This window comes from Sparus aurata, unplaced genomic scaffold (assembly GCF_900880675.1).
Source record: "Sparus aurata unplaced genomic scaffold, fSpaAur1.1, whole genome shotgun sequence".
NCBI lineage: Eukaryota > Metazoa > Chordata > Actinopteri > Spariformes > Sparidae > Sparus > Sparus aurata.
Genome location: NW_022045116.1, coordinates 69,018 through 93,185, shown reverse-complemented (window position 1 = coordinate 93,185; position 24,168 = coordinate 69,018). Strand labels below are relative to the sequence as shown.

At 41.0% G+C, this 24,168-nt stretch overlaps 3 gene segments (V, D, J or C); all 3 read right to left on the bottom strand.

Moving 5' to 3' along the window:
• Positions 1-3,913: 3,913 nt before the first annotated feature.
• On the bottom strand, positions 3,914-4,384 carry LOC115577792 (T cell receptor alpha variable 3-like; the record flags this gene model as incomplete). The annotated part of the segment is given in 2 exon segments: positions 3,914-4,212; positions 4,330-4,384. Coding segments are annotated over 2 exon segments (354 nt in total), but the record flags the coding sequence as incomplete, so codon positions are not given.
• A 16,391-nt stretch (positions 4,385-20,775) lies between these two features.
• LOC115577789 (T cell receptor alpha variable 38-2/delta variable 8-like) lies at positions 20,776-21,223 on the bottom strand (the record flags this gene model as incomplete). The annotated part of the segment is given in 2 exon segments: positions 20,776-21,089; positions 21,178-21,223. Coding segments are annotated over 2 exon segments (360 nt in total), but the record flags the coding sequence as incomplete, so codon positions are not given.
• Positions 21,224-21,365: 142 nt separating this feature from the next.
• LOC115577783 (T cell receptor alpha variable 12-3-like) lies at positions 21,366-22,827 on the bottom strand. The segment is given in 3 exon segments: positions 21,366-21,374; positions 22,246-22,526; positions 22,731-22,827. Coding segments are annotated over 3 exon segments (387 nt in total).
• Positions 22,828-24,168: the final 1,341 nt, after the last annotated feature.

The window sequence follows — 24,168 nt, the reverse complement described above, 5'->3', positions numbered from 1 at the left end:
AATAATGTTGGACCTGTTCCACTGGTCTCAAATGTGCAGCCAAGTGTAACTGTGTCTTCTTCAGCAGCAATGGCATCTCCTGTTGGCTGGATCACTCTGTCTGCTCCTTTACACTCTGAGGAAGAAGAGAACATGCAGAGGAAGAGATGAATCAATAAAGATGATTGATTAAAGGAGAACAATCAGTAGGTTTAAAGAGTTACCTAGCCAGAGAGTCAGAATCAGGATGTTTCTCAGCCAGTGTTTCATGTCTGCAGTGAGAGGGGAGGAGAGAGAGGAAGAACATTGATACTCTGATGGATCTGGGCCTTCACATCATTGGTCCTTCATCTGTATCATCTGTTGAGGAACTCTTTACATTTACATCTCATTTACATTTCACGTGTTCAGCTCAAATGTTCTTCATGATGATTGTAGCAGACAGAACACAGGAATATACCAAGAAACTAAATTCTTTCATCGACATTTTGATGGTTTAATCAATGGATTACATATCCTCTCTTGTTTATCGTGTTCTACAAACAACATTTTAGATTAATCTATGATGCTTTATAATTGATTCTTGTCAAAACCTTTGAGATCTGATTTCAACGTCATCAGTGTTTTCAGTGCTGCCATGGTAACCTTGGTGAAATGTGAGTTAATGTTCAGAGTGAATAAATTGTCAGCAGTTTAAATTCTAAAGCTGTATATCTCATCATGATCCCAGACTGTATCATCTCATCCTTCTGCAGTTTAACAGTGTGTGACTCCCTCTAGTGGATGTTGTGGAGTATTGTGTTGTTTTTGCTCCAAAGGTTTTTGTACAGAGTTTTGGTGTTTCCTGTCACTATTGGCTGCAGAGCACAGTAGTACACAGCAGAGTCAGACAGCTGAAGCTTCTGGATCTTCAGAGGAACAGACTTGTTGATGATTGTAGCATTAAATCTACACAAAACAAACGTGACGGCAATGTTCGCGAAAAAGCGTGGCGGACATTATTTACCCTGAGTCCGGTTTTGGACGTGCCAGTGCGTCCGGTCCATCGACTCGGTAGATGGGCCATGTGGGTGGGCTAACGGTTAGTAGCTAGCTACACAACTACATCCACAGATTCCGATTCCACTTTGTTGTCCGCCCGTCTCTGGATCTCCTCAGATCCGAACAGACTCGGTCCGACTCGTTTAGTCTCGTTAATCTGCTGCAGGTATAAATCAGTTTGTTTCTTAATGTATGTCGTGGGGCTTGAGCTCTGGTGCGTACATGGCTACGTTGTGCAGTGATGGGCTCTGGTGCAAACCTGACTATGGTGGCTCCAGTGGACAATGCTTGCGGAATTTGTAAAGCATTTATGAAATAATTTGTTAACGGTATCATTGCAATCCAAACAAATCCGACATCGCACACCCTTGAACCACGCAGCAGTCATGTTAAAAGTCTCAGGTCACTCTGATCCTGATCCGCAGATATATTTGAGGCACAGATACACACACACACACACACACACATAGGCAAGCAGAGAGAGATTCTTTGCTTTTATAGAGAGATATGTTGTATGCTGCCTCACTCGGGGCACCATGTGTAGTGTGTGTACAATATCAATTGAGAGTTTGGGGTTAAAATTAGCTGTCAATAATAATCAATGATTATCAGGGATGATTATCAAAAAAAATAATATGATTTATTTCCATCTTCTCTTAGATCTGTATTTTCTCTTCTCTCTGTAACACTTGCCAGGAAGTCTCAGCAGCGGCTGTACTTAAGAAAGCTGAGGAAATTTGGTCTGTCCACCAAACTCCTCAGCAATTTCTACAGCTGACAGTGGAGAGCATCCTGACCAACTCCATCACAGTGTGGCATGGAAACTGCACAGTACAGGAAAGGAAGGCTCTCCAACATGTGATTAAAACTGCACAATACATCTGTGGAGCAGCCTTCCCATCACTTCAGGACACTTACAAAATCGGGGTCACAAAGAGGGCACACAACATCACCAAGGACACTACACACCCCCAGCACACACTGTTCACACTGCTACCATCTGGCAGACGCTACAGGAGCGTGAAAGCCAGAACAACCAGACTTAAAAACAGTTTTTATCCACAGGCCATCGGGTTGCTGAATGACTCTGTCTCATAACAACTCTGTATACTTACACCATAATCAATACTGTTTGCACTCTTCTCAATACTGTGAACTATATTTGCACCGTGTACATATTCAATATCCAATGTATATATTCTATATATCTCTATTTCTTTCAGTGCCTCTGCTGAATGCGAACTTTGCACATGCAAATATGCCTGTCACTTATACATTTTCTAAAATAAAGTATATTTTATAGTTTTGTGTTTTTTAATATTTTGAGTGTCGGTGAACTCGCAAATTAAGAATTGCATTGCCTGGTGTAAACTATATGTATATGACAATTAAACATCTTGAATCTTACTCTACCTTTAACTCTATGGAAATAAAATCATGTTATTAATCAAGAGCATAGATTTTCAGTTGGAGAGCATGATTTCATTCCTTTTCAGTGACACAGCTCCTTCGCGTGCTCAGATTTTTTCTCCTCATGCTCACATTTTGTGCTTGCATTTAAATGTCTTCTGCTTTCTTTCAAAATGTCTGCTTGAACTCAAAAATCAAATGCCTGTATCCACATTTCTCCTTCTTGCACACAAAAATTTTGCTTGCATTTGAATGTGCCCTCTGCGCGCTGAGATCTAAGTGCACGCGCTCAGAACACACACCTGCTCACAGGTCAAGTTCTGCTCTCGGGTCTCTCCTCTGCTCACGGATTTTTCTTGTGTATCCATACTGTCAACCAATAGAAGGCCGGCTACTGTTGACCAATCAGATTATCCCTGCTTCTTTGCGGGTTCATTCGCTGTACTTCAAGGAGCGTTGCATATGGGCGGGCACTCTTTCTACCGGGTTTACCTACTTTCATCCTCCAGGCTGTTAAATGTGGTGGTTCACTTAATTTTATAATGATTTTTGGGATATAATATAAGTTAGTCAATACACGAGCGCCCATGCTTTTCATTACAATAGCTTCATCAACATAAAGTAGAACAATAGCTGCTCTACTTTTGCCATATTAGCCAGCTACCCAGGCAGCGGGATATATGTTATATAGTATAAATACTGGAAGGTGATCATGATTGTGATGATAGTACAGCAGTTAAGAACTTCTTGTCATGTTGCTTTTTCCCATGATGCAAAACGCAACATGAAGCGAAGTTCTTCATGAAGTGAGGGAAGATTTGAATACAAGCGAAATTTTTGTGTGCAAGAAGGAGAAATGTGAGCACAGGCATGTGATTTTTGAGTTCAAGCAGACATTTTGAAAGAAAGCAGAAGAGATTTAAATGCAAACACAAAATGTGAGCATGAAGAGAAAAAAATCTGAGCACGCGAAGGAGCTGTGTCACTGAAAAGGAATGAAATCATGCTCTCAAACTGAAAATCTATGCTCTTGATTAATGACATGATTCTACTTCCATACAACTCTGAAATGACACTGATGCTGCAGGAATCGTATAAATAATGTTTCACTCATGTTGGATACAAATCAGGGTTTATCTGCTGTGGATGAGTCAAACACGTGAAACATATGCTGGAATTAATCAATCCTGGCTGTGAAAAATAAATTTCTCTCCCTGGAGTCTTTTCTGTTCAGTCTCTACAAACAGGATTTCTTTAAGTGTCTTCTGTCCACTAATGAATGTCTTTGTTCATGTTTGAAGTAAAGTCATAAAATTTTTGATCGACAATGAATTGTTACTGATGAACACAGTCAACATACAGAGAAACACATCAGCTGCAGTTTAACAGTGTGTGACTCCCTCTAGTGGATGTTGTGGAGTATTGTGTTGTCTTTGCTCCAAAGGTTTTTGTACAGAGTTTTGGTGTTTCCTGTCACTGTGGGCCTCACAGCACAGTAGTACACAGCAGAGTCTGTCACTGCGGCAGAGGAGATCTGCAGATGCATTCTGGTTTTACCCTCACTCACATTGAAAGACAGTCTAGAGACTGTATCAGATAAGAATTGTGCTGTTCCAGAATGAGAGATGAGGAACTCTGGTGGTTTTCCGGGATATTGTCGATACCAGTAGAACTCATCACTACCAGTGGCTTGTTTGGAGTATTTGTAGGACAGAGTAACAGTGCTGTCTTCTAAACTGGACTCTTCATTCTTGACTGGACTGAGTTCTTCACAGCTGACACCTAAAGGAAGAGAAATCTGTTTTATATTTTGGAAAAAATACACTCGAAAGATATGAACTGCTTTCAGAAAACATTAGAATTTAACTTAAGTAACAATAAAAGCATAATGTAACATACCCGTAATAATGGAGAGAAACATCAGAGACAGCCCATTATAGTCCAGTGACAGCATGTTGAATAAATGTAATGTTTCTGGTTTGTGTATTGAACTCTGCTGAATATGGAAGTTCCTCTCTCTTCTATAGTTCAGTAACAGCTCAGCTCCTCCCTGAATCTCTCCGTCTCCTCTTAGATCTGTATTTTCACCTCTTCTTCTTCCTCCTGGTTAACAGACTGAAGGCAGCAGTTTGTAACAGCTAGAGCTATATTTACTAGGGAGGGCACATTAATAGGGAGTTTCGGGTTACATTTGGCAGTCACTAATAATTAATGATTATCAGGGATGATTATTAAAGATGAGTAATAACATTTCTCTCCATCTACCCTCAACTCTGAAATGACACTGATGCTGCACTCAACATTAGGGGTGTCATGATTCTCCAAATCCTCCATTCGATTCGATTCTCGATTTTTACATTTATTTTTTTCAAAGCACAGGTTGCTATGCAATTTCTAGACTAGACTTTTATGCAATATATTTTTGACCTTTGCTGGCAATGTACCACACCACATTGTCAAGTTCAAAACATTTATTAACAACATAATGTAACAATAACATATCTTCAGTCAATTGAAAACATAAACAAAATAACCTGCCAAATGTTGTCAACATAACTCACTGGAAATCCAAAATACTTCCACACAGGCGACTTCAGTGAAAGAGGAGGAAGCTCAAGTTCTGTCGATAGGTCTCCTGCATCTGCAGCTGCCATTGTTGTAAGAGTGGCCCTTTCAGGAACAGGGCGGTGCATCAGGTGTGTGCGTAAGGTGCGTAAGGTGTGAGTGGGCGAGTGAGAGTGAGGGAGCGTGTGTACATGCGGTCAGTGAATGAATGAGAGAGGAAAGAGAAGCGAAAGCAGTAGCAGTAGTAGCGACAGCAATACAGTGTACAGTATAGGCTGCAGTTTGGCTGTGAATAAAGGCGACGGTTAGATACAGCAAAGCTCCCTGGTATCATTTCCCAACCAGCTTAACACGTGAAGGGGTTCATCCCGAAGGTAAACACAAACTTCGGCCCTGGAGGAAATCATCTCCCTGTGCTTCCAGACCACGGTCCGGGAGCCGAACAGGAATGGTGTAACACCATGCTATTGTTTGGTTGGCTGTAGCTAATAGCTACTGGCTTAGCTGGTAGTTAAGTTAGACAATGACGTTGAATCGCAGCACTTCAACACGGGTGTGTTTTTTTCCGCTCAGCAAGCCGACCGGACGCGACATGGCGGCGTGGCAGCATCGACGATTGCATATTTTAATTTGAAGTTCGAGATTGTGACTTAATTTCGATCGATTTCGATTAAATCGAAATCGATCAAAATTAAGTCACAATCTCGAACTTCAAATTAAAATACTACTCGACATCGAATAAACTGATCTGGTTGGAACAACAGTACCTCGGCGAGCCATGGCAATACATCCACCGTAAACATTAGCGCATATGCTACCGCTAGCATAAGCAGCATCCTCTCTCTGAGAGGAGCTGTAGCAGGCAAGGCAGGCATTAACAGATGGAGCTCATTAACATTTAAAGGTGCAGGCACAGAAACCGTCTGCTCTCAGTCGAGTGACTTTTAGACAGCTGGAATTCAGGACCATGGATGGGTTTGGGGCAATAAATTTCGTATTCAGTGTTGTTGGACCTCTGACAGCTGTGTGAAATTGATGAAAAACAGTATAACATGGGACCTGTTAAGTAATGAGTGATCATTGTATCCTCCTATTGGTTTTCTGAACCAAACGTTCATGTAGTGCAATGATCTCACACATAGAACTCATTAGTTTCACTCTTTTGTGTTTGTGATTTGTGAATTCAAACATTGTGGACATCATAGTAACATCCAGCTGAAGTTTAACAGTGTGTGACTCCCTCTAGTTGATGTTGTGGAGTATTGTGTTGTCTTTGCTCCAAAGGTTTTTGTACAGAGTTTTGGTGTTTCCTGTCACTGTGGGCTGCAGAACACAGTAGTACACAGCAGAGTCAGACAGCTGAAGCTTCTGGATCTCCAGAGGAACTGAGTTGTTGATGATTGTAGCATTAAATCTGTCTTTCTCAAAGTCAGCAGCATGCTCTACTGTTTGTGAGGAACATTTCAGAATGTACTTTGGGAAGTCATTCACTTCTTGTTTGTACCAGAACAAATAGGGAAATGTGTCACTGGTCTCAAATGTGCAGTCAAGTGTAACTATGTCTCCTTCAGCAGCAATGACATCTCCTGTTGGCTGGATCACTCTGTCTGCTCCTTTACACTCTGAGGAAGAAGAGAACATGCAGAGGAAGAGATGAATAAATAAAGATGATTGATTAAAGGAGAACAATCAGTCGGTTTAAAGAGTTACAGAGCCAGAGAGTCACACACACAGACATGTAGAATAATTGTGATTTTTACTGACTGCTTTCATGTTGATATTTATGAGTTATGTACGAAATGCCAACAAAAATTATCTGATCTGGTTTTCTGTATCATGAGAATTAAAATCACTAACAGCTCACTGAAATGTTATAAAAGTCTTAAAAGTCCACTTGTTGTGTTTTGTGTCTCACCAAAGAACAGAGCAGCAAGAATAATCCACAGCCAATGTTCCATCTCTACAACAAGGTTTAAATGAACAGGAGAAACTAGCTGATGTTCAACATTCAGTGTGAGAGTTGTTCTCTTCACAGCAGCAGTTATTATTGACGGAATGGTTGAACACAGTGCAGAAGTAGAGCACCGCCTACTTGATGATGTCGCCCTCTAGTGGAGGTAAAAAGTTCAGTACAACAGTGTGGAAGAAAAAAGGCTTCCAGCAGCTTGTCAGTGTTTCAGCTTGTGTTTTTGTACAGAGTTTTGGTGTTTCCTGTCACTGTGGGCCTCACAGCACAGTAGTACACAACAGAGTCTGTCACTGCAGCAGAGGAGATCTGCAGAATCACACCACGTTTTTCTTCAGACAGTTTAGTTGAGAACTTTGTGTCTGATTTCAGAGACTCTGCAGGTCTTGTAACATTCAGCCCTGAGATGTAGAGCAGAAACTCTGGTGGTTTTCCTGGATATTGTTGATACCAGAAGAAATGATCATTGCTATCAGCTTGTTTGGAGTATGTGTAGGACAGAGTAACAGTGCTGTCTTCTAAACTGGACTCTTCATTCTTGTCCGGACTGAGTTCTTCACAGCCGACACCTAAAGGAAGAAATAACTCTGTAACTTCCCAATGTAAATGTCTCATCGCTGAAACTCTTGTAAAGTGAATTATGTCACCTACCTGTTATTGTGAGCAGAAACAAAGTGACAGACAGACTGAAGTTCACTGACAGCATCTTAAAGATCAAGACAATCTGTTTTTGTATGAAACTCCACTGTGAGAGTTTGTCTTTTCTGAACTTGAGTCTCAGTTTCTCTCCTCCCTTAATCCCTCCCTCCTTCCTCTCACAGCTCTGACAGATAGTGTGTTTGTCACTGCTGTGCTGCTGTTATTCACTAACTTCCATCATTTCCATCTGGTAAGAAGCAGCTGATGAGGTAACACTGATTTACACCTGACAGCACATGTGAAGGTCCTGACTCGGCTCAGTCTTTAATCTGACAATGTGCTCCCCTTCACTTCCACATGACAACCATATTAATGACTGATTGGAAACTTGTCTCAAACAATACTGTTCACATTATTGTGTCCCATGTGAGGACCAGTCAAATCATGAGAGTCCTGTACAAACATAAATCACCTACACAGTTGATTTTCAGCTCCAACCAGAAAGATTGTTTCCATCTGTCAGACTGTCTCTTCTAAAGTCTCATGGTTGATCATTATTGTTCATCAATCAGTCTGATTTTGTTGCTCAATTATTTCATGTGCCATGTATTAGGGCTGTCAACGAATATTCAAAATACGAATATATTATATATTTGAATATTAAACAGAACAGAGATTCGATTGTGAAAATTATGATTCGACTGTGGAAAGAAAACACTGGTTCTTTTCAAGTGGGCGTACTGCATGACAGGTCAGGGACAAGTTACAGGAGTCGCACATGCACAGTGTGACGCAGATGGCAGAGAGAAATCCAAATGGCAGAAAGTTCAGAGCCCAACTCGGCAGCAGAGAGAGTGGTTTGGACTCCTTGCAACCTCAAAAGGCCCGTTTGGAAATACTTCGGATTTTGGCCAGTAGAAGGCAAAAATGCAGAACATCGAGATAAAGTGTTATGCAAGGTGCATAAGCGACGGTTAGCTTATCATTCGACCACAAGCAACATGAGGGCACATCTTGAAACTGTGTACCCAAAAGTGCATGCCATGTGTGGAACTCCAACTAAACAGCCACGTCTCAATTAATATTTTTGACCGCCCGCCACAAGCTCTATGTCTGCAGCACGACAAGAGGCATGCACGGCAAAACTAGCTTCATTCATATGCAAGGACATGAGGCATATCAGTATCGTTGATGACACGGGCTTCAGAGAGTTTTGTGAAGAATTGGAACCGAGGTACCGTATTCCGAGCCGTGGAAAAATCACCAGTAGAATCATAGACATGACAGTACATCAGACAATATAAAGGAGTTACTCAAAGACCAAGATGTGGCTGTTATAACGGATGGGTGGACCTCCGTAGCAACAGCATTCTATGTTACAGCAACGGCCCACTGGAATTCAAGTGACTGGGAAATGCACAACTTTGTACTTGAGACAAAAGAGCTTAGTGAACGCCACACTGCAGAGCATGTAGGCGAATGCATTCAAGAGATCTTGGACATTTATGGCATTAAAAAGGGAACAGACAATGCCACTAATTACGTCAATGCAGTGGAGAGGCATCTTGAAACAGTGAACAGGCTCGGGGTCAGCCATTGAAGCAAGTAATAAAATACTTTGGATTTGATTTTGCATCAGTGGGTCACATGACATGAACTCTACTGAAAGGAATGCAAATGTATCATTAGTATTAATTAATGTGATATATGACTAGCAGTAGAAGTCAATGACAGCAGGTGTGTCCTCATCATCCAGAGAGGTAAAACAATTCATCGTTGGTTTGGAGTCACTGTGTTAACAGCTGTAACCACAGTGACTGTGATAAAACAGGAATTAGCAGAATCCATCTGATATGAAGCTGTGGTTTGAATACCACTTCCCTCCTCTTTGAAGAGTAGTCAGATATCTGTGTTCAGGTTTTTGTACAGCCTCTTCTACACTTTGTATCACTGTGTTTCTAGAGCACAGTAGTAGAGAGCTGTGTCTGCCAGGGTTAGCTCTCTGATGGTCAGTGTAGTTGATGTTGGTGTTGTTTCAGATTCATATCGACTGTTAGGAATATATTGAGCTGTGTTCGACTTTGCTCCTTTCCAGAGTATAAATTGAGGAGCCTGAAGGTCAGAATGATGTCTGTACCAGTAAAGCCAAGGATCACTCACACTTGTCTCATATTGACATGTGAGGTTGACAGATTGTCCTTCTGTTCCACTGACTTCATCTCTTGCAGGAGAGATGCTGTCTCCAGCTATTAGTCCTGGAAAAAGTGTAGAAAATGAAGCCATTAGACTAACATTGTTCATGAGGCTGAGAGGAGAAGACAGTGGAAAATATCAAGTGTACAGTGTTACTCTGTGCTCCTTCACAGTCACATACAAACAATATCATTCAATGAACATCCATTTTGTCAATGTGATGAAAACATGAGGAGCATTGACTCTGTCAGAGCAAAGACATGAGAAAAGTGATGAAATCCAGGTTGTGTATATGTGGTTAATGCAGCAGGTTCAACAACACTTAAATTCCTGTTGTGTTCCAAAACTCACCTGTAAAGTGACAGAAGAGTAAAAAGAAGTAAAGCAACATGTCTTTGGATTTATTAAAGCCAGACAGCAGATGAGCAGTGTTCTTCCACTGCAGCACAATGAGGAAGAAATGATGTAATTGGTTGAGTTGAGGCTAAATGGGCGGGGCCAATCAGCTCTTCACATTATTTATTCACTTCAACTCTACCAATCCATTTCTGTCTGTTGTCACAGCAGCTCTGTGTGGAATCTTTATTGGTTGATGTTTTGTTGTATTTGTCATCAGTCCAGTGACACTGGCTCAGACTGTAATGGGTTCATGGTGTGTGACTCCCTCTAGTGGATGTTGTGGAGTATTGTGTTGTCTTTGCTCCAAAGGTTTTTGTACAGAGTTTTGGTGTTTCCTGTCACTGCGGGCCTCACAGCACAGTGGAACACAGCAGAGTCTGTCACTGCAGCAGAGGAGATCTGCAGATGAAACTCCTTTCTGTCTCTATCATGTGTGAAAGACAACTTCTCTGTTTTATCGAAACCTTCTGCGATGAGAAACTGTGGAGATGAACTGGACTTCTGTTGATACCAGTAGAGGCTGTTAACAGAGCCTGAATAGTTGCAGGAGAGAGTCACAGTGTCTCCTTCCACAGCCAGCATCACATCTTTAAATGGTTTCACTAAATCCTCAGAGGATCCTGAAAGAACAAACATATATTTCACTGTGACATTTATATGTATTCAAAGTGAGTTTAGTCAAAGAAAAACTTGATTAAAGTTGATTTACCAGCATGAAACATGAAGATCATCATCCAGATGAAAAAGAGCTGCATTATCTTCAGTTGTAGTGAATGAAGAACAGAGAGAACACAGCAGCTCTTCACTTCTAAAATGAAGCCTTTCATATTCAGTTGTGTAGCTCCTCCTCTTGCTGTGGTCTGTTTACATTCAGGCTGATGGAAGCTGTAGAAATGACAGTGATGCTGAGTCATCATCATCCAAGAAGGTCACACTGAAGGAGGAATCTGCAGAAAATTCACTCAGATCAATCTGGAGAGAAACAACTGTCTGACCATTAACAACTGCACACTGAACACAAAGTCTCACTGTTTGTGAAATATTCCTGAATTCAAAGAGCCTCCTCAGTCTTATGGGTCATGTGATTGATAAACTGTGTGCACAGATTAACACACTGTAAGAGGAGAATTATTCAGAGGTCTACTCTCCTGCACATGATGCACGACTCATCCTGACAACATGTTTGATGTAAACTGAGGTGAAGCCCTTTGTTTTCTGTTGCTGCTGCTGTCAATCAATCCAATCCAAGATGGCCGCCAGGTCAGTGCATTGTTTGTGTGTCAGTGTCTGATGTCTGAGTTTTATGTTTTTTATTTTTATTACCACTGAACTCTAAATCTGGCCTGTTTGAGGACTCGGTCTACCTGAAATCCACCTGCTGGTTTACAGCACCTAAGAGAGGCAGAGCATCAGTCTACAGATGTTATAGGTGGTACACTGCCAGAATTGTAACTATTCTGCTATTTCTATGTTGATCTGTAACCACATACTCACTCCGGCTATTGGATTTTGTTTTTTATGGTGTTGTAGCCCTGCAGGCCCTCTGGTGTCCAAGAGGTCTTCATATGTTTTAAGTGGAATTTGGATTTTCCCTGTGGATTTTAACTTTTGCCACTGACTTTTCTGGGTGGATTTGTGGAGAGTCAGCAGCCATGTGAAGCATGTGAGCCACTGAATTGAATGCTGGATTATCTGGTTTTATTGGGCCTGTTTCTAGCTGATGAACTGGTCTGTTGGATCTCCTGTGCTGCTGGATGTTGGTGGATTTCTGTCAGCTTGCTTGGAGTCTGCTGGACTTTTTTTTCCAGAGTGGATAAACTTTGGATCTCTTTCTTTGTGTGATATTGCTTGATGCCTGCTTACCCTCCCTTCCTGAGCAGAATAACAGAGATCCCCTCTTTTACTATGAAGCTCACCATTGTCATTGTTTGGGATTTTATTGTCTTTTCACTGCTATTGTCTCATTGTGCTGAGGGGACATTTTGATATTCCTACGACATCATTTACCTGAAGTGTATTCACCACCAGTCTGCTGTAACATCAAGCAAAAACGGGTTGTTTTATTATTGCTTTTGCTCTCACAACATGTTGGGAGAAATCCAGGTCCTGTCACTCCTGCAATGCCTCACACCTGCAGATCTTAAATCTAGATCTGGTCTTGAGGTTATTCATACCAGTGTTTATTCTCTCGGATGTTTAAGATCTGGATAAATTCAACTAAGCCTGATATTGTGTTTTCTGAAATGGAACTTACAGAATTTGTACAGAATTGTGAGATTTGCATTAATGGTTACAATGTTTATCGTACAGACCATCAAAGAAAAGACGGTGGAGTGAATTTCTCTATCAAATGTATTTGATGTTGAATTAGTGCTCTCTGAGTCAGTAAGCACTGAACTCAATTCAGAACGTGATTATCTCTTCTGAGATGATCCAACTTCTTTTAAAAATGGAGGCTTCTTTAAAAAGAAAGCTGTGAAACATGAATTTCTCTCTCCAGACTCTTTTCTGTTCAGTCTCTACAAACATGATTTCTTTGAGTGTCAGCAGGGAGAGCTGAATATCAAGCAGCTCTTCTTCAGTTTAAACAGACTGAGTCTCTGAATACTGACTTTAGTTCAGCTCTAGTTTCTGCTCCTACTCCAATATCACACAATGTCACATAGTTTAACAGAAGTTCTTCAGTCCACTGATAAATGTTCATGTTGAAAGTAAAGTTATTAAGTATTAGATCAACAATTATGTGTTACTGATGAACACAGTCAGCATACAGACAGACACATCATGTGTCAGTTAATGTAATCAGTGATCAGTTTATCCTCCTATTTGTCTTCTGGATCAAACTGTCATGTTGTGCAATGATCTCACACATAGAACTCATCAGTTCCACTCTTTTGTGTTTGTGACTTTGTGAGTCCAAAGATGGTAGATGTCATGGTATCATCCTGTTGCAGTTTAACAGTGTGTGACTCCCTCTAGTGGATGTTGTGGAGTATTGTGTTGTCTTTGCTCCAAAGGTTTTTGTACAGAGTTTTGGTGTTTCCTGTCACTGTGGGCTGCACAGCACAGTAGTACACAGCAGAGTCTGTCACTGCAGCAGAGGAGATCTGCAGATACATTCTGGTTTTATCATCACTCACTTCAGCAGTCAGTCTATTGTTTTTCTCATTTTGTGTGCCCAAGTGAAAGATGAGGATCTCTGGTGGTTTTCCTGGATATTGTCGATACCAGAAGAAAGTTTCTTGGGCAGTTGCTTGTTTGGAGTATGTGTAGGACAGAGTAACAGTGCTGTCTTCTAAACTGGACTCTTCATTCTTGTCTGGACTGAGTTCTTCACAGCTGACACCTAAAGGAAGAGAAATATGTTTTATGTTGTAGATTGAAAAAACCCCAAAAGAAATGAAGTGCCTTCAGAAAACATGAGAATTTAACTTGACAGAATAAAAGCATGATTTAACATACCTGTTATAACAGAGAGAAACATCAGAGACAGCCCATAATAGTCCAGTGACAGCATGTTGAATAAAGGTAATGTTTCTGGTTTGTGTATTGAACTCTACTGAATATGGAAGTTCCTCTCTCTTCTATAGTTCAGTAACAGCTCAGCTCCTCCCTGAATCTCTCCGTCTCCTCTTAGATCTGTATTTTCACCTCTTCTTCTTCCTCCTGGTTAACAGACTGAAGGCAGCAGTTTGTAACAGCTGGAGCTGGGAAGTTTTCATTGTTGTAGTTTTTCTGTGTTTGATTCCTTTATTACTGGAATGAATTACAGAAAGTTAGCTGTGATGGTTTCGAGGATGGATCATCTTTTCAGGGTTTGCAAAGAAAAGAGGGACTTATTCTATGTTCTCAACGTAGAGACAACATTATTTAATCACTGTACAACTTAATCTTGTCATTGGTAACATTCCGAGATATATATTATACACTGCCTCTCACGGGGTACCATGTATAGTGCTTCATGCAACATCAACAGAGGGTTCGAGGATAAATTTGGCTGTCAATAATAATTCATGATTATGTGAGATGGTAACTAATTATAATGTGTGAAACAAAATTCATGTTATTTTAAATACCTTCCTGTCGACTTGACCCAATTGAAGGTTATGGACAAACATGTACATGCCATATTTTTATCATATATTTTGAATTTGTAATATTGATATTGTCTTTAGAAAACAGCATGTGTTCTGATTTGCTGCAGGGTCATGTGACAAAAATGCAGATTTATCATAGTAATGATATGATTTTGATTTTGCATCAGTGAGTCACATGACATGAACTTTACTGAAATGAATCAAAATTTATAACGAGTATTATTAAATGTGATATATGACTAGCAATATAAGTCCATGATAGCAGGTGTGTCCTCATCATCCAGAGAGGTAAAACAATTCATCGTTGGTTTGGAGTCACTGTGTTAGCAGCTGTAACCACAGTGACTGTGATAAAACAGGAATTAGCAGAATCCATCTGATGTGAAGCTGTGGTTTGAATACCACTTCCCTCCTCTTTGAAGAGTAGTCAGATATCTGTGTTCAGGTTTTTGTACAGCCTCTTCTACACTTTGTATCACTGTGTTTCTAGAGCACAGTAGTAGAGAGCTGTGTCTGCCAGGGTTAGCTCTCTGATGGTCAGTGCAGTTGATGTTGGTGTTGTTTGAGACTGATATCGATTATCAGGAATATATTCAGCTGTGTACCCTTTTGCTCCTTTCCTGAGTATAAACTGAGGAGCCTGAAGGTCAGAATCATGTCTGTACCAGTAAAGATGAAGACCTGATGCACTCGTCTCATATTGACATTTGAGTGTGACAGATTGTCCTTCTGTTCCACTGACTTCATCTCTTGCAGGAGAGATGCTGTCTCCAGCTATTAGTCCTGGAAAAAGTGTAGAAAATGAAGCCATTAGACTAACATTGTTCATGAGGCTGAGAGGTGAAGACAGTGGAAAATATCAAGTGTACAGTGTTACTCTGTGCTCCTTCACAGTCACATACAAACAATATCATTCAATGAACATCCATTTTGTCAATCTGATGAAAACATGAGGAGCATTGACTCTGTCAGAGCAAAGACATGAGAAAAGTGATGAAATCCAGGTTGTGTTTATGTGGTTAATGCAGCAGGTTCAACAACACTTAAATTCCTGTTGTGTTCCAAAACTCACCTGTAAAGTGACAGAAGAGTAAAAAGAAGTAAAGCAACATGTCTTTGGATTTATTAAAGCCAGACAGACAGCAGATGAGCAGTGTTCTTCCACTGCAGCACAGTGAGGAAGGAATGATGTCATTGGTTGAGTTGAGGCTAAATGGGCGGGGCCAATCAGCTCTTCACGTTATTTTTTCACTTCAACTCAACCAATCCATTTCTGTCTGTTGTCACAGCAGCTCTGTGTGGAATCTTTATTAGTTGATGTCTTGTTGTATTTGTCATCAGTCCAGTGACACTGGCTCAGACTGTAATGGGTTCATGGTGTGTGACTCCCTCTAGTGGATGTTGTGGAGTATTGTGTTGTCTTTGCTCCAAAGGTTTTTGTACAGAGTTTTGGTGTTTCCTGTCACTGTGGGCATCACAGCACAGTAGTACACAGCAGAGTCTGTCACTGCAGCAGAGGAGATCTGCAGATGCATTTTGGTTTTATCACTCACTTCAGCAGACAGTCTAGAGTCTTGATTTTTTAAAAGTTCCCCTGTTCCCAAGTGAGAGATGAGGAACTCTGGTGGTTTTCCTGGATATTGTCGATACCAGAAGATATAATCCGTGCCATCAGCTTGTTTGGAGTATGTGTAGGACAGAGTAACAGTGCTGTCTTCTGAACTGGACTCTTCATTCTTGACTGGACTGAGTTCTTCACAGCTGACACCTAAAGGAAGAGAAATCTGTTTCATGTTATGGTTAAAAAAACAAAAAAAATGAAGTGCCTTCAGAAAACATTGGAATTTAACTTGACAGAATAAAAGCATAATGTAACATACCTGTTATAATAGTGAGAAACATCAGAGACAGCTCATAATAGTCCAGTGACAACATGTTGAATAAAGGTAATGTTTCTGGTTTGTGTATTGAACTCTGCTGAATATGGAAGTTCCTCTCTCTTCTATAGTTCAGTAACAGCTCAGCTCCTCCCTGAATCTCTCCGTCTCCTCTTAGATCTGTACTTTCACCTCTTCTTCTTCCTCCTGGTTAACAGACTGAAGGCAACAGTTTCTAATAACTTTTAGCTGGTGTATTTTCTGGGCTCTCTTCATCAAAGGTGTCAGCATGCAGTTCGATGATAAAAGAATTCTGCGGAGGCAAGGCTGGGTGGAATGATAGAGAAATCTTTATTGAAATAGATCTCAAGCCTGCATCTGAACCAGCAGCGGCTGCTCCCTGGTCTTCTCAGATCCTGGCAAAGTTCTGCCAAATGCTTTTGCCCTCTGCTCTATCAGAAATCCTCTTGGACCTTCTATCTTAGGAGCTGTCCACACCAGCCCGGTTAATTTTGCAACCATGAAGTTATGTTCCCGGTTTCACTGTTCTGTCCACATGCAACCGTGCTTTTGAAACACTGAAACCGGGGTCATTTGAAACCGGAGTCCAGGGTGAGGTTTTCAGCCGATTCGGGTTTTCCACGGTTGCATGTGGATACGACAACCTTGAATATTTCCATTGCTTACATCAGAGCTGTGCGCGTGCCTCTTTAAATATTGCACACACAGCAATGTAAACACAGAGTAATGACAGTTAGAAGGTGGTTAGAGGTTAACTAGCTTTGCTTGATACCTCGGCTAATATGGACGTGGCAAAGTTGTTGTTTATTGACTTGCTGTCAGCTGTGTTCGGATGTCATGTCCAGCTACTCAACCTGATGCAACAACAGCGGCGCCTGGATGAGCAACGAAGGAGACTGCTCCTCTTGCTAGCACCCAAACGATGCACCCTTGCGAGTCGCCATTGTTGTTTGTGTTTTGGTATTTGCCACGCTTCCCCTTTCCGGTTTTAAACTATTTTGGTTGTTTAAAACAGCCTTCCGGTTTTACCTTAAATCCCCACCTATTTCTGTGGCATATGTATTACACGTATTTTGCATCACTTGATGGCGGATTTCACGGTTGCGTGTGTACGGAGTTAATCTCGGTGTGGACACGCAATTTTATTCAAAAAACCTTGGTTGCAAAATAATCTGGTCTGGTGTGGACAGGACCTTAGGAAATCTATAAGTAACCACCCACCATTTTCCCCCTTGCAGGACTTTTTAGAGTCCCTTCTCCAGTGCACACCTACTTCATCTAATTGGTCACTTTGGTGAATTAAGGATCCATATATCAATAGACTAAAAGATCAGTGGACCTCTCCCCCTCCTCATCTCCCATAACTCATCTAACTTGGCTGTGGTCAACCTTAGGTCTTCTCCCCAAAATGACCCCAATGGTCTCTCTGTCCTTCTACGGGAACATAAACGTTAGGCATCTTTTACCATTTGACGTCAGGGTCAAACTCAGTTTTAGTACTTTATAGTGGCCTTGCCAACTGCTAACCTTTAACACAACCACAGCTGAAAAACAACTCCGGGGCCCCTGGACCTGCAAGCTACACAACGTCTACATTCCTTCACTCACATAAGGAAAAACAATTAGTCATCGTTAAGTCTAACTAAAAGATCAGAATGTGTTGCCGTCCAGATACGTCACTGATTGTTTTGTGTGTTGGTGATTTCTTTCTAATACGAGACACAGACCTGTAGCTGTGAGGATTTTAAGGGTGGATCATGTTTTCAGGGTCTGTAAACAAAAACAATCGACTGATTTAATAGTCCTGAAGTAGAGACGACATTATTCAGCCCAGTTTCACAGCAACACGTGTGACAGACCCACAGATCTTCTACAGGACAGTGTGTGAGTCTGAAAGTTTGCCTGGTGCAAATATAAAAATGCAACAAGGGGCAGTAATGGTGAAATCACCATGAGTACGAGTGACCAGTAAAGAACCAGAGCGAACACGTGAGGAGAAGATCAGGGTTGGTTGGGTGGTTCATTCAGAGGACTTTCAGACTTTCAGACAAGGTTTAACCAGGGTTCCAGTCCTGTTTGAAGCCAGTAGTCTGGTTGCTGAGTTATGATGAAACCAGGTTTTCCTCCTTTGTCTAAGCAAGTCTTTTTGGTGCCTTAATTTTGGTAGACATAACATGTTTGTCAGTGGTAACTCGACCAGGGAATGAGACTGTGTTGTATTCAGTGGTAGGCAGTGTTGGGGAAGTTACTTTTAAAAAGTAGTGTTTGCTCGTTACTCATTACTTCTTAAAAAAGTAATCCCTTACTTTGCTTAGTTACCCTCAATGGGAAGTGAATTTTTACGTTACTCGTTACTTTTACGCAGAACCCCATCTCATTTCCTAAATATGTATAGGCCTACTTAAAGTTCTACTATGGAGGACAACACGGGTATTTATTTTGCGTTCTTTATTATGAAAAATGAAACAAACAGAACACTTGACTAGAAAACAACGTTACAGTTGGTTGTGGTTGCTCCACCGTGCTTGCCATGATCACTGACTGCTCTCTGCATGCTATTGCTAGCACCAGCCTCAGTGTCATGTTCTATGATATTTGTGGGTTATTATGGTGCTTGGTGCTCCTGCTCAGCCATCCAGCCCTCCGCACCTCTACAGCCAGCAACTCTCTCCATGCTCACCGGCTTACCGTCGCACCATGCTACCAGCCACCATGCGCTCTTAACTCCCACACTATCTGTTTCCTCAAGTAATCAATAAATCACTCCCTCAACTACTCCAAGCTTCAGTGTCTGCTTTTGGGTTCTAACTCTACCACCCAGCATGATACTCAGTGTGGAATGAGAGCCTGCGACTATTGTGCAAGCGCGCAGCTGAAGCAATGTCGCTGTCAAATCTGTCCCTGGGAAAAGTAACGTTGTGCCCAACTAAAAAAGGAACTACATTTCATTACCGTATTTTCAATAGTAACGCATTACACTACTTTTTACTCCCAAAAAGTAGTTCCATTACTGTAATGCGTTACTTTGTAACCGTTTCCTTTTTACCTTGTAATGCGTTACACCCAACACTGGTGGTAGGTGAGGTCCAACATGAGAGTGACACAGTGGACTGGTATGTTTGTTAGACAGCTTGGTGTGATACCAGGGTGTATTCTTCAATCACTGTACAACTTCAGTCAGATTATAATTCAGGGTTCCCGCGGAGTCTTAAAAAGTCTTAAATTTGACAATCTCAATTTTAGGCCTTAAAAAGTCTTAAATATGTTCATATTTTGCATATAGGTCTTAAATTACATTTAGTAGGGTCTTAAATATGTACGATCATTAACCGCTTCCGTCATCGCCTTTTTTTTTTTTTTGGAGGAAATGTGTTGGTGAGATTCACAGTCATCTCCATGTGTTCTTCTGTCTGAAGTATCCAGGAACGTAAGTAGTATTTCGCCCACAGCGCGGTCGGAATTTATCGCCGCACACTTCGCCAGTTCCGGAACAACTTCGACAGCGGAATCTGCCGGAGGCACACTCGGTGTGAAAGCGCTGAAAAAACACCAGTTAGCTTCTAAAAGTCTCCAGCGAAGTCACGTAATAACACACTTCTGTATGCCTTTGTCACCAGTTCCCGGTCCAATTTCATCCAGTTCTGCTCGACCCGAACTCTGCACTGCCTCTGCCACCTAACAGTCAAGCGACATTCAAACCATCTTAGGCCCAACTCCGACGTTGAAAGCGGAGGTGCTTTCGATTTTGAACACTGTGTGTGTGTCAGTGTGTGTGTGTGTGTGTGCGCACACACCAGGGTTATTATAGTTAACTCAAATTAAATTCCTTGATAAAAACTATACTTAAACTACTTAGATCACTTGTTAAACTAATTGAAACTAAACTAAAATGAAAAAACAAACTGAAAAACTGAATTAAAATAAAAACTAATGAAAATGTTAAAACTATAATAACCCTGACACACACTCATTCACTCCATTCTTCATTGTTTGAGCTGCTCTGTGAATGGCAATAAATGTGGCTATTTGTTTAAAGCAATTCTGGGACCACATTTTTCCTTACTTTTTTGTACTTCGTGTAGGTCTTAAATTTAGTTCAAACTGGTCTTAAAAAGTCTTAAATTTGACTTGTTCAAACCTGCAGGAACCCTGTAATTAAATCACAGCCTAGTGTCAGATGTTATACCCAGATGATGAGTGGTATACTGAACATCAACAATCAGCTGATAAAGATTTCATTTCAGCTGGTTGACAGAACAAGAGGAGGACCTCAAAGTTTCTCAGTTCTTTGTTCAGCTGATTGCATGAAGGTCTGAAATAGTAGAACCTTACATAAAATAAACCAGCTGTAATCAAACAGTTCTGTCATGAAGCTCCTCTGCAGTCAGTAGGAGCAGGCTTATGAATCAAAGTATCTTCATTTGTGAAGTTCTTCATCACAACTGTGTCTCATGAGTGAAAACACTACAGACTGTATCATCACATCCTGTTGAAGTTTAACAGTGTGTGACTCCCTCTAGTGGATGTTGTGGAGTATTGTGTTGTCTTTGCTCCAAAGGTTTTTGTACAGAGTTTTGGTGTTTCCTGTCACTGTGGGCTGCAGAGCACAGTAGTACACAGCAGAGTCAGACAGCTGAAGCTTCTGGATCTTCAGAGGAACTGATTTTGAGGTAGAATTCACTTTGGATGAAAATCTCTCCTCATATTCCTTCTCTGTGTTCCCCGTACCAAACTGGGGGCAGCTCAGTATGAATTTAGGGCTGTTGTTTCCATCCTGTTTGTACCAGAAGAGATAATAACCTGTTCCACTGGTCTCAAATGTGCAGCCAAGTGTAACTGTGTCTCCTTCAGCAGCAATGACATCTCCTGTTGGCTGGATCACTCTGTCTGCTCCTTTACACTCTGAGGAAGAAGAGAACATGCAGAGGAAGAGATGAATCAATAAAGATGATTGATTAAAGGAGAACAATCAGTAGGTTTAAAGAGTTACCTAGCCAGAGAGTCAGAATCAGGATGTTTCTCAGCCAGTGTTTCATGTCTGCAGTGAGAGGGGAGGAGAGAGAGGAAGAACATTGATACTCTGATGGATCTGGGCCTTCACATCATTGGTCCTTCATCGTTATCATCTGTTGAGGAACTCTCTACATTTACATCTCATTTACATTTCAACTGTTCAGCTCAAATGTTCTTCATGATGATAGTAGCAGACAGAACACAGGAATATACAAAGAAACTAAATTCTTTCATCGACATTTTGATGGTTTAATCAAAAGTCTCTTTGTGCCTGTGTTGCGTTAATTTACAGGATTCCACTCTGCTGTCTGATGAGTTCTGGTCATAACTTTTAACACATGCCGTCTTATAGTCTCTTGTCACTTTTCGGCTCATCCTCATTGTCATGAGTCTTGGCTTTTGCTCACTTTTAAGGCTCTCGTGGTGAAGCCCTCCGTCTTCTACATGCTAACAACGACTGCAAATATTCCTAAAAGCAAAGGCTTGCTTGATGAATCATGATTCATTTTGTAATCCTTCTTATTTGAAGAAGTGAGACCAGCTGCTTCACAAGTTCACCTCATCATCAGCCCATCCATCACTACATAAAGTAATCAATGGGGGTGATTCCCCTTCTAACAACTGATTAATAATGTCTCACATATGGTGAGAATTTTCCACAGATGATATATTTTAGTTTTCCTCCTAAACTCAGGTGAAACATCACATTTCATATTTTCTGTGATTCCAAATGTGTTCTTTTAACAAACATCCAACCAGGATTTGGTGTTATAATATTGACATCTAAAATGTTCACTCTTGGGTGATTTTTGCTTCTACTGATCTGAGAAACGTATTCCCCTTTTGTGTTTTTGAATCGATTGTGATATTGTTCATTCATCGTTTGATTAATTCTGATGTTTTTTCACACACATCAAACCAGGATTTAAACCAGTTTAACAGTGTGTGACTCCCTCTAGTGGATGTTGTGGAGTATTGTGTTGTCTTTGCTCCAAAGGTTTTTGTGCAGAGTTTTGGTGTTTCCTGTCACTGTGGGCTGCAGAGCACAGTAGTACACAGCAGAGTCTGTCACTGCAGCAGAGATGATGTTCAGATCCACACGTTTGTCTGCTTTGTTGATGTCAGCTGAGAACTCAGAGTCAGTTGGATGAATGAATCCTTCCTCTGTGATGTAGAGCAGGAACTCTGGTCTGGATCTCTGGTATTGTCTGTACCACTGGATATTGTTGATAGCACCCTCATATTTACAGGTCAGGCTGATGTTCCTTCCCTCTTCAACACGTTCTTCACTTCTTTCTGGCTTTATGCTGTTCATGGAACCCAGCGCTGCAAAATGAGTGTTATTCATGTTAGTCGTCTGTAACATTCTGACATCAAGAGACTCAGCAGACCTTCTTTAATAAACCAAATGTTCTTTTCTATCGTGGATATTGTTACCGTCCACAGATACAGCTGCAGTTATTAAAGGAGACCAAATATGTGGTTCAGACAGCAGGTTAATGAGACTTTGATCTCTGTTCCAACACTTACCTATAAAGTGAGAGAAAAGTATAAAGAGGTAGAGCGACATGTCTTTAGAGTTGTTCAAGTCAAACAGACAGCAGATGTCAGCTCTTCTCCTCAACATCAAGCTGATTGTGCTTTTAGTTCCTTAAACACTTCTGCTCCAGAGACAGAAATCATCTCATTGGTTCAGTTGAAGGTCAGTGGGTGGAGCCAAAGAAAAACCTTTTTAGAGAATATCTGCCTCCTAAAGTTCAGTGAAGCCAGTGAGTTGATTTGTGAATCCAGCTGTTCAGAGAAATGTTGACTGAATGTCCAGTTTCAGTCCTTCACAGCTCTGTGAGACCGAGGCAGGTGACAGGAGAAGGAAGCTTTGATCACCTCAACATTTAGTCTTTACTCTGGAAACATGGAGGCTGTTTCATAGATCCTTTAAACACAGTGAAGAAATACTAATATTAATATGTTATTTCAGCAATGATCAGAAGCCGTCTTGTCTTAATGTCTTATAACTGTTAAAGTGTTGGATGACTTGTGGTCGATGACTTTGAGTCCTCTCACTCAGCGCTGTGACAGATTTCAGTCTGGTGTTCTCAGACAGATGATGTTCATTCAGTCTCTGGTCCAGAGTTCTTGTTGTTTCAGGATACAGTGTTCCCTGCAGTTGAATCTGATATTTAAAATACTTTGGATGACCCTGAGACAAAATATTTGGTGTAAAGCTCTGGACATACTGAAGGTGGAAAATGAACGTCCATGCTTTGCTTCTTGTTTCACAGCAGTGTGTCAGAGTGGGTGGGCAGATAAAGCTGTATTGTGCATCGCTGTCGGTAACATGACAAAAGGTGGAATTGATCTAAAACTACTTTATTAGCAGTCCTAAAGCAGGAGAGGAACTGAAAAAAGTTCAAAGATCTCTCTCTTTCCTTTATTGGTTAGTCGTTATTTGGTGGTCATGACATTTGTTTGCTAAATAATTGCATGTCATTCATTGATATATGTTTTACATAATATTTCAATTCCAGGCTGAATGCCATTAATTTCTCAGATTCTATGTGAGAACGTTGACATCTTGATTTTAATGGACATTTTAACATTTATCAGTAAGACGATGCTGGAGGACGATTCTCAGCTTTTAGCTCAGTTCTCAGAGGATTTGTTGTCTGACAGTGTCTCACGTAAAGACCTCGTCGATGCAGTAACTGTCCAGCAGAATTTGATTTCCGTTCGTTTTAATTAGATGATAGAAAAACGTGAAGAATCGCTTGTAGTCATTTCTGACTGATCATTAACCAGTCACAGCTCTGAGATATTCTATTTGTTGTTAACACACAGTTAGCATCTATGTTGACTGCATTCTGACTCCTTTACAGGTTTTACGCTTGAATAGATTTGTTACACCCAAATGCACGACTCGACTCTGGTTAACAGTGCAACAAAGAGTCTTTAATGTTCAAAAAAGGTG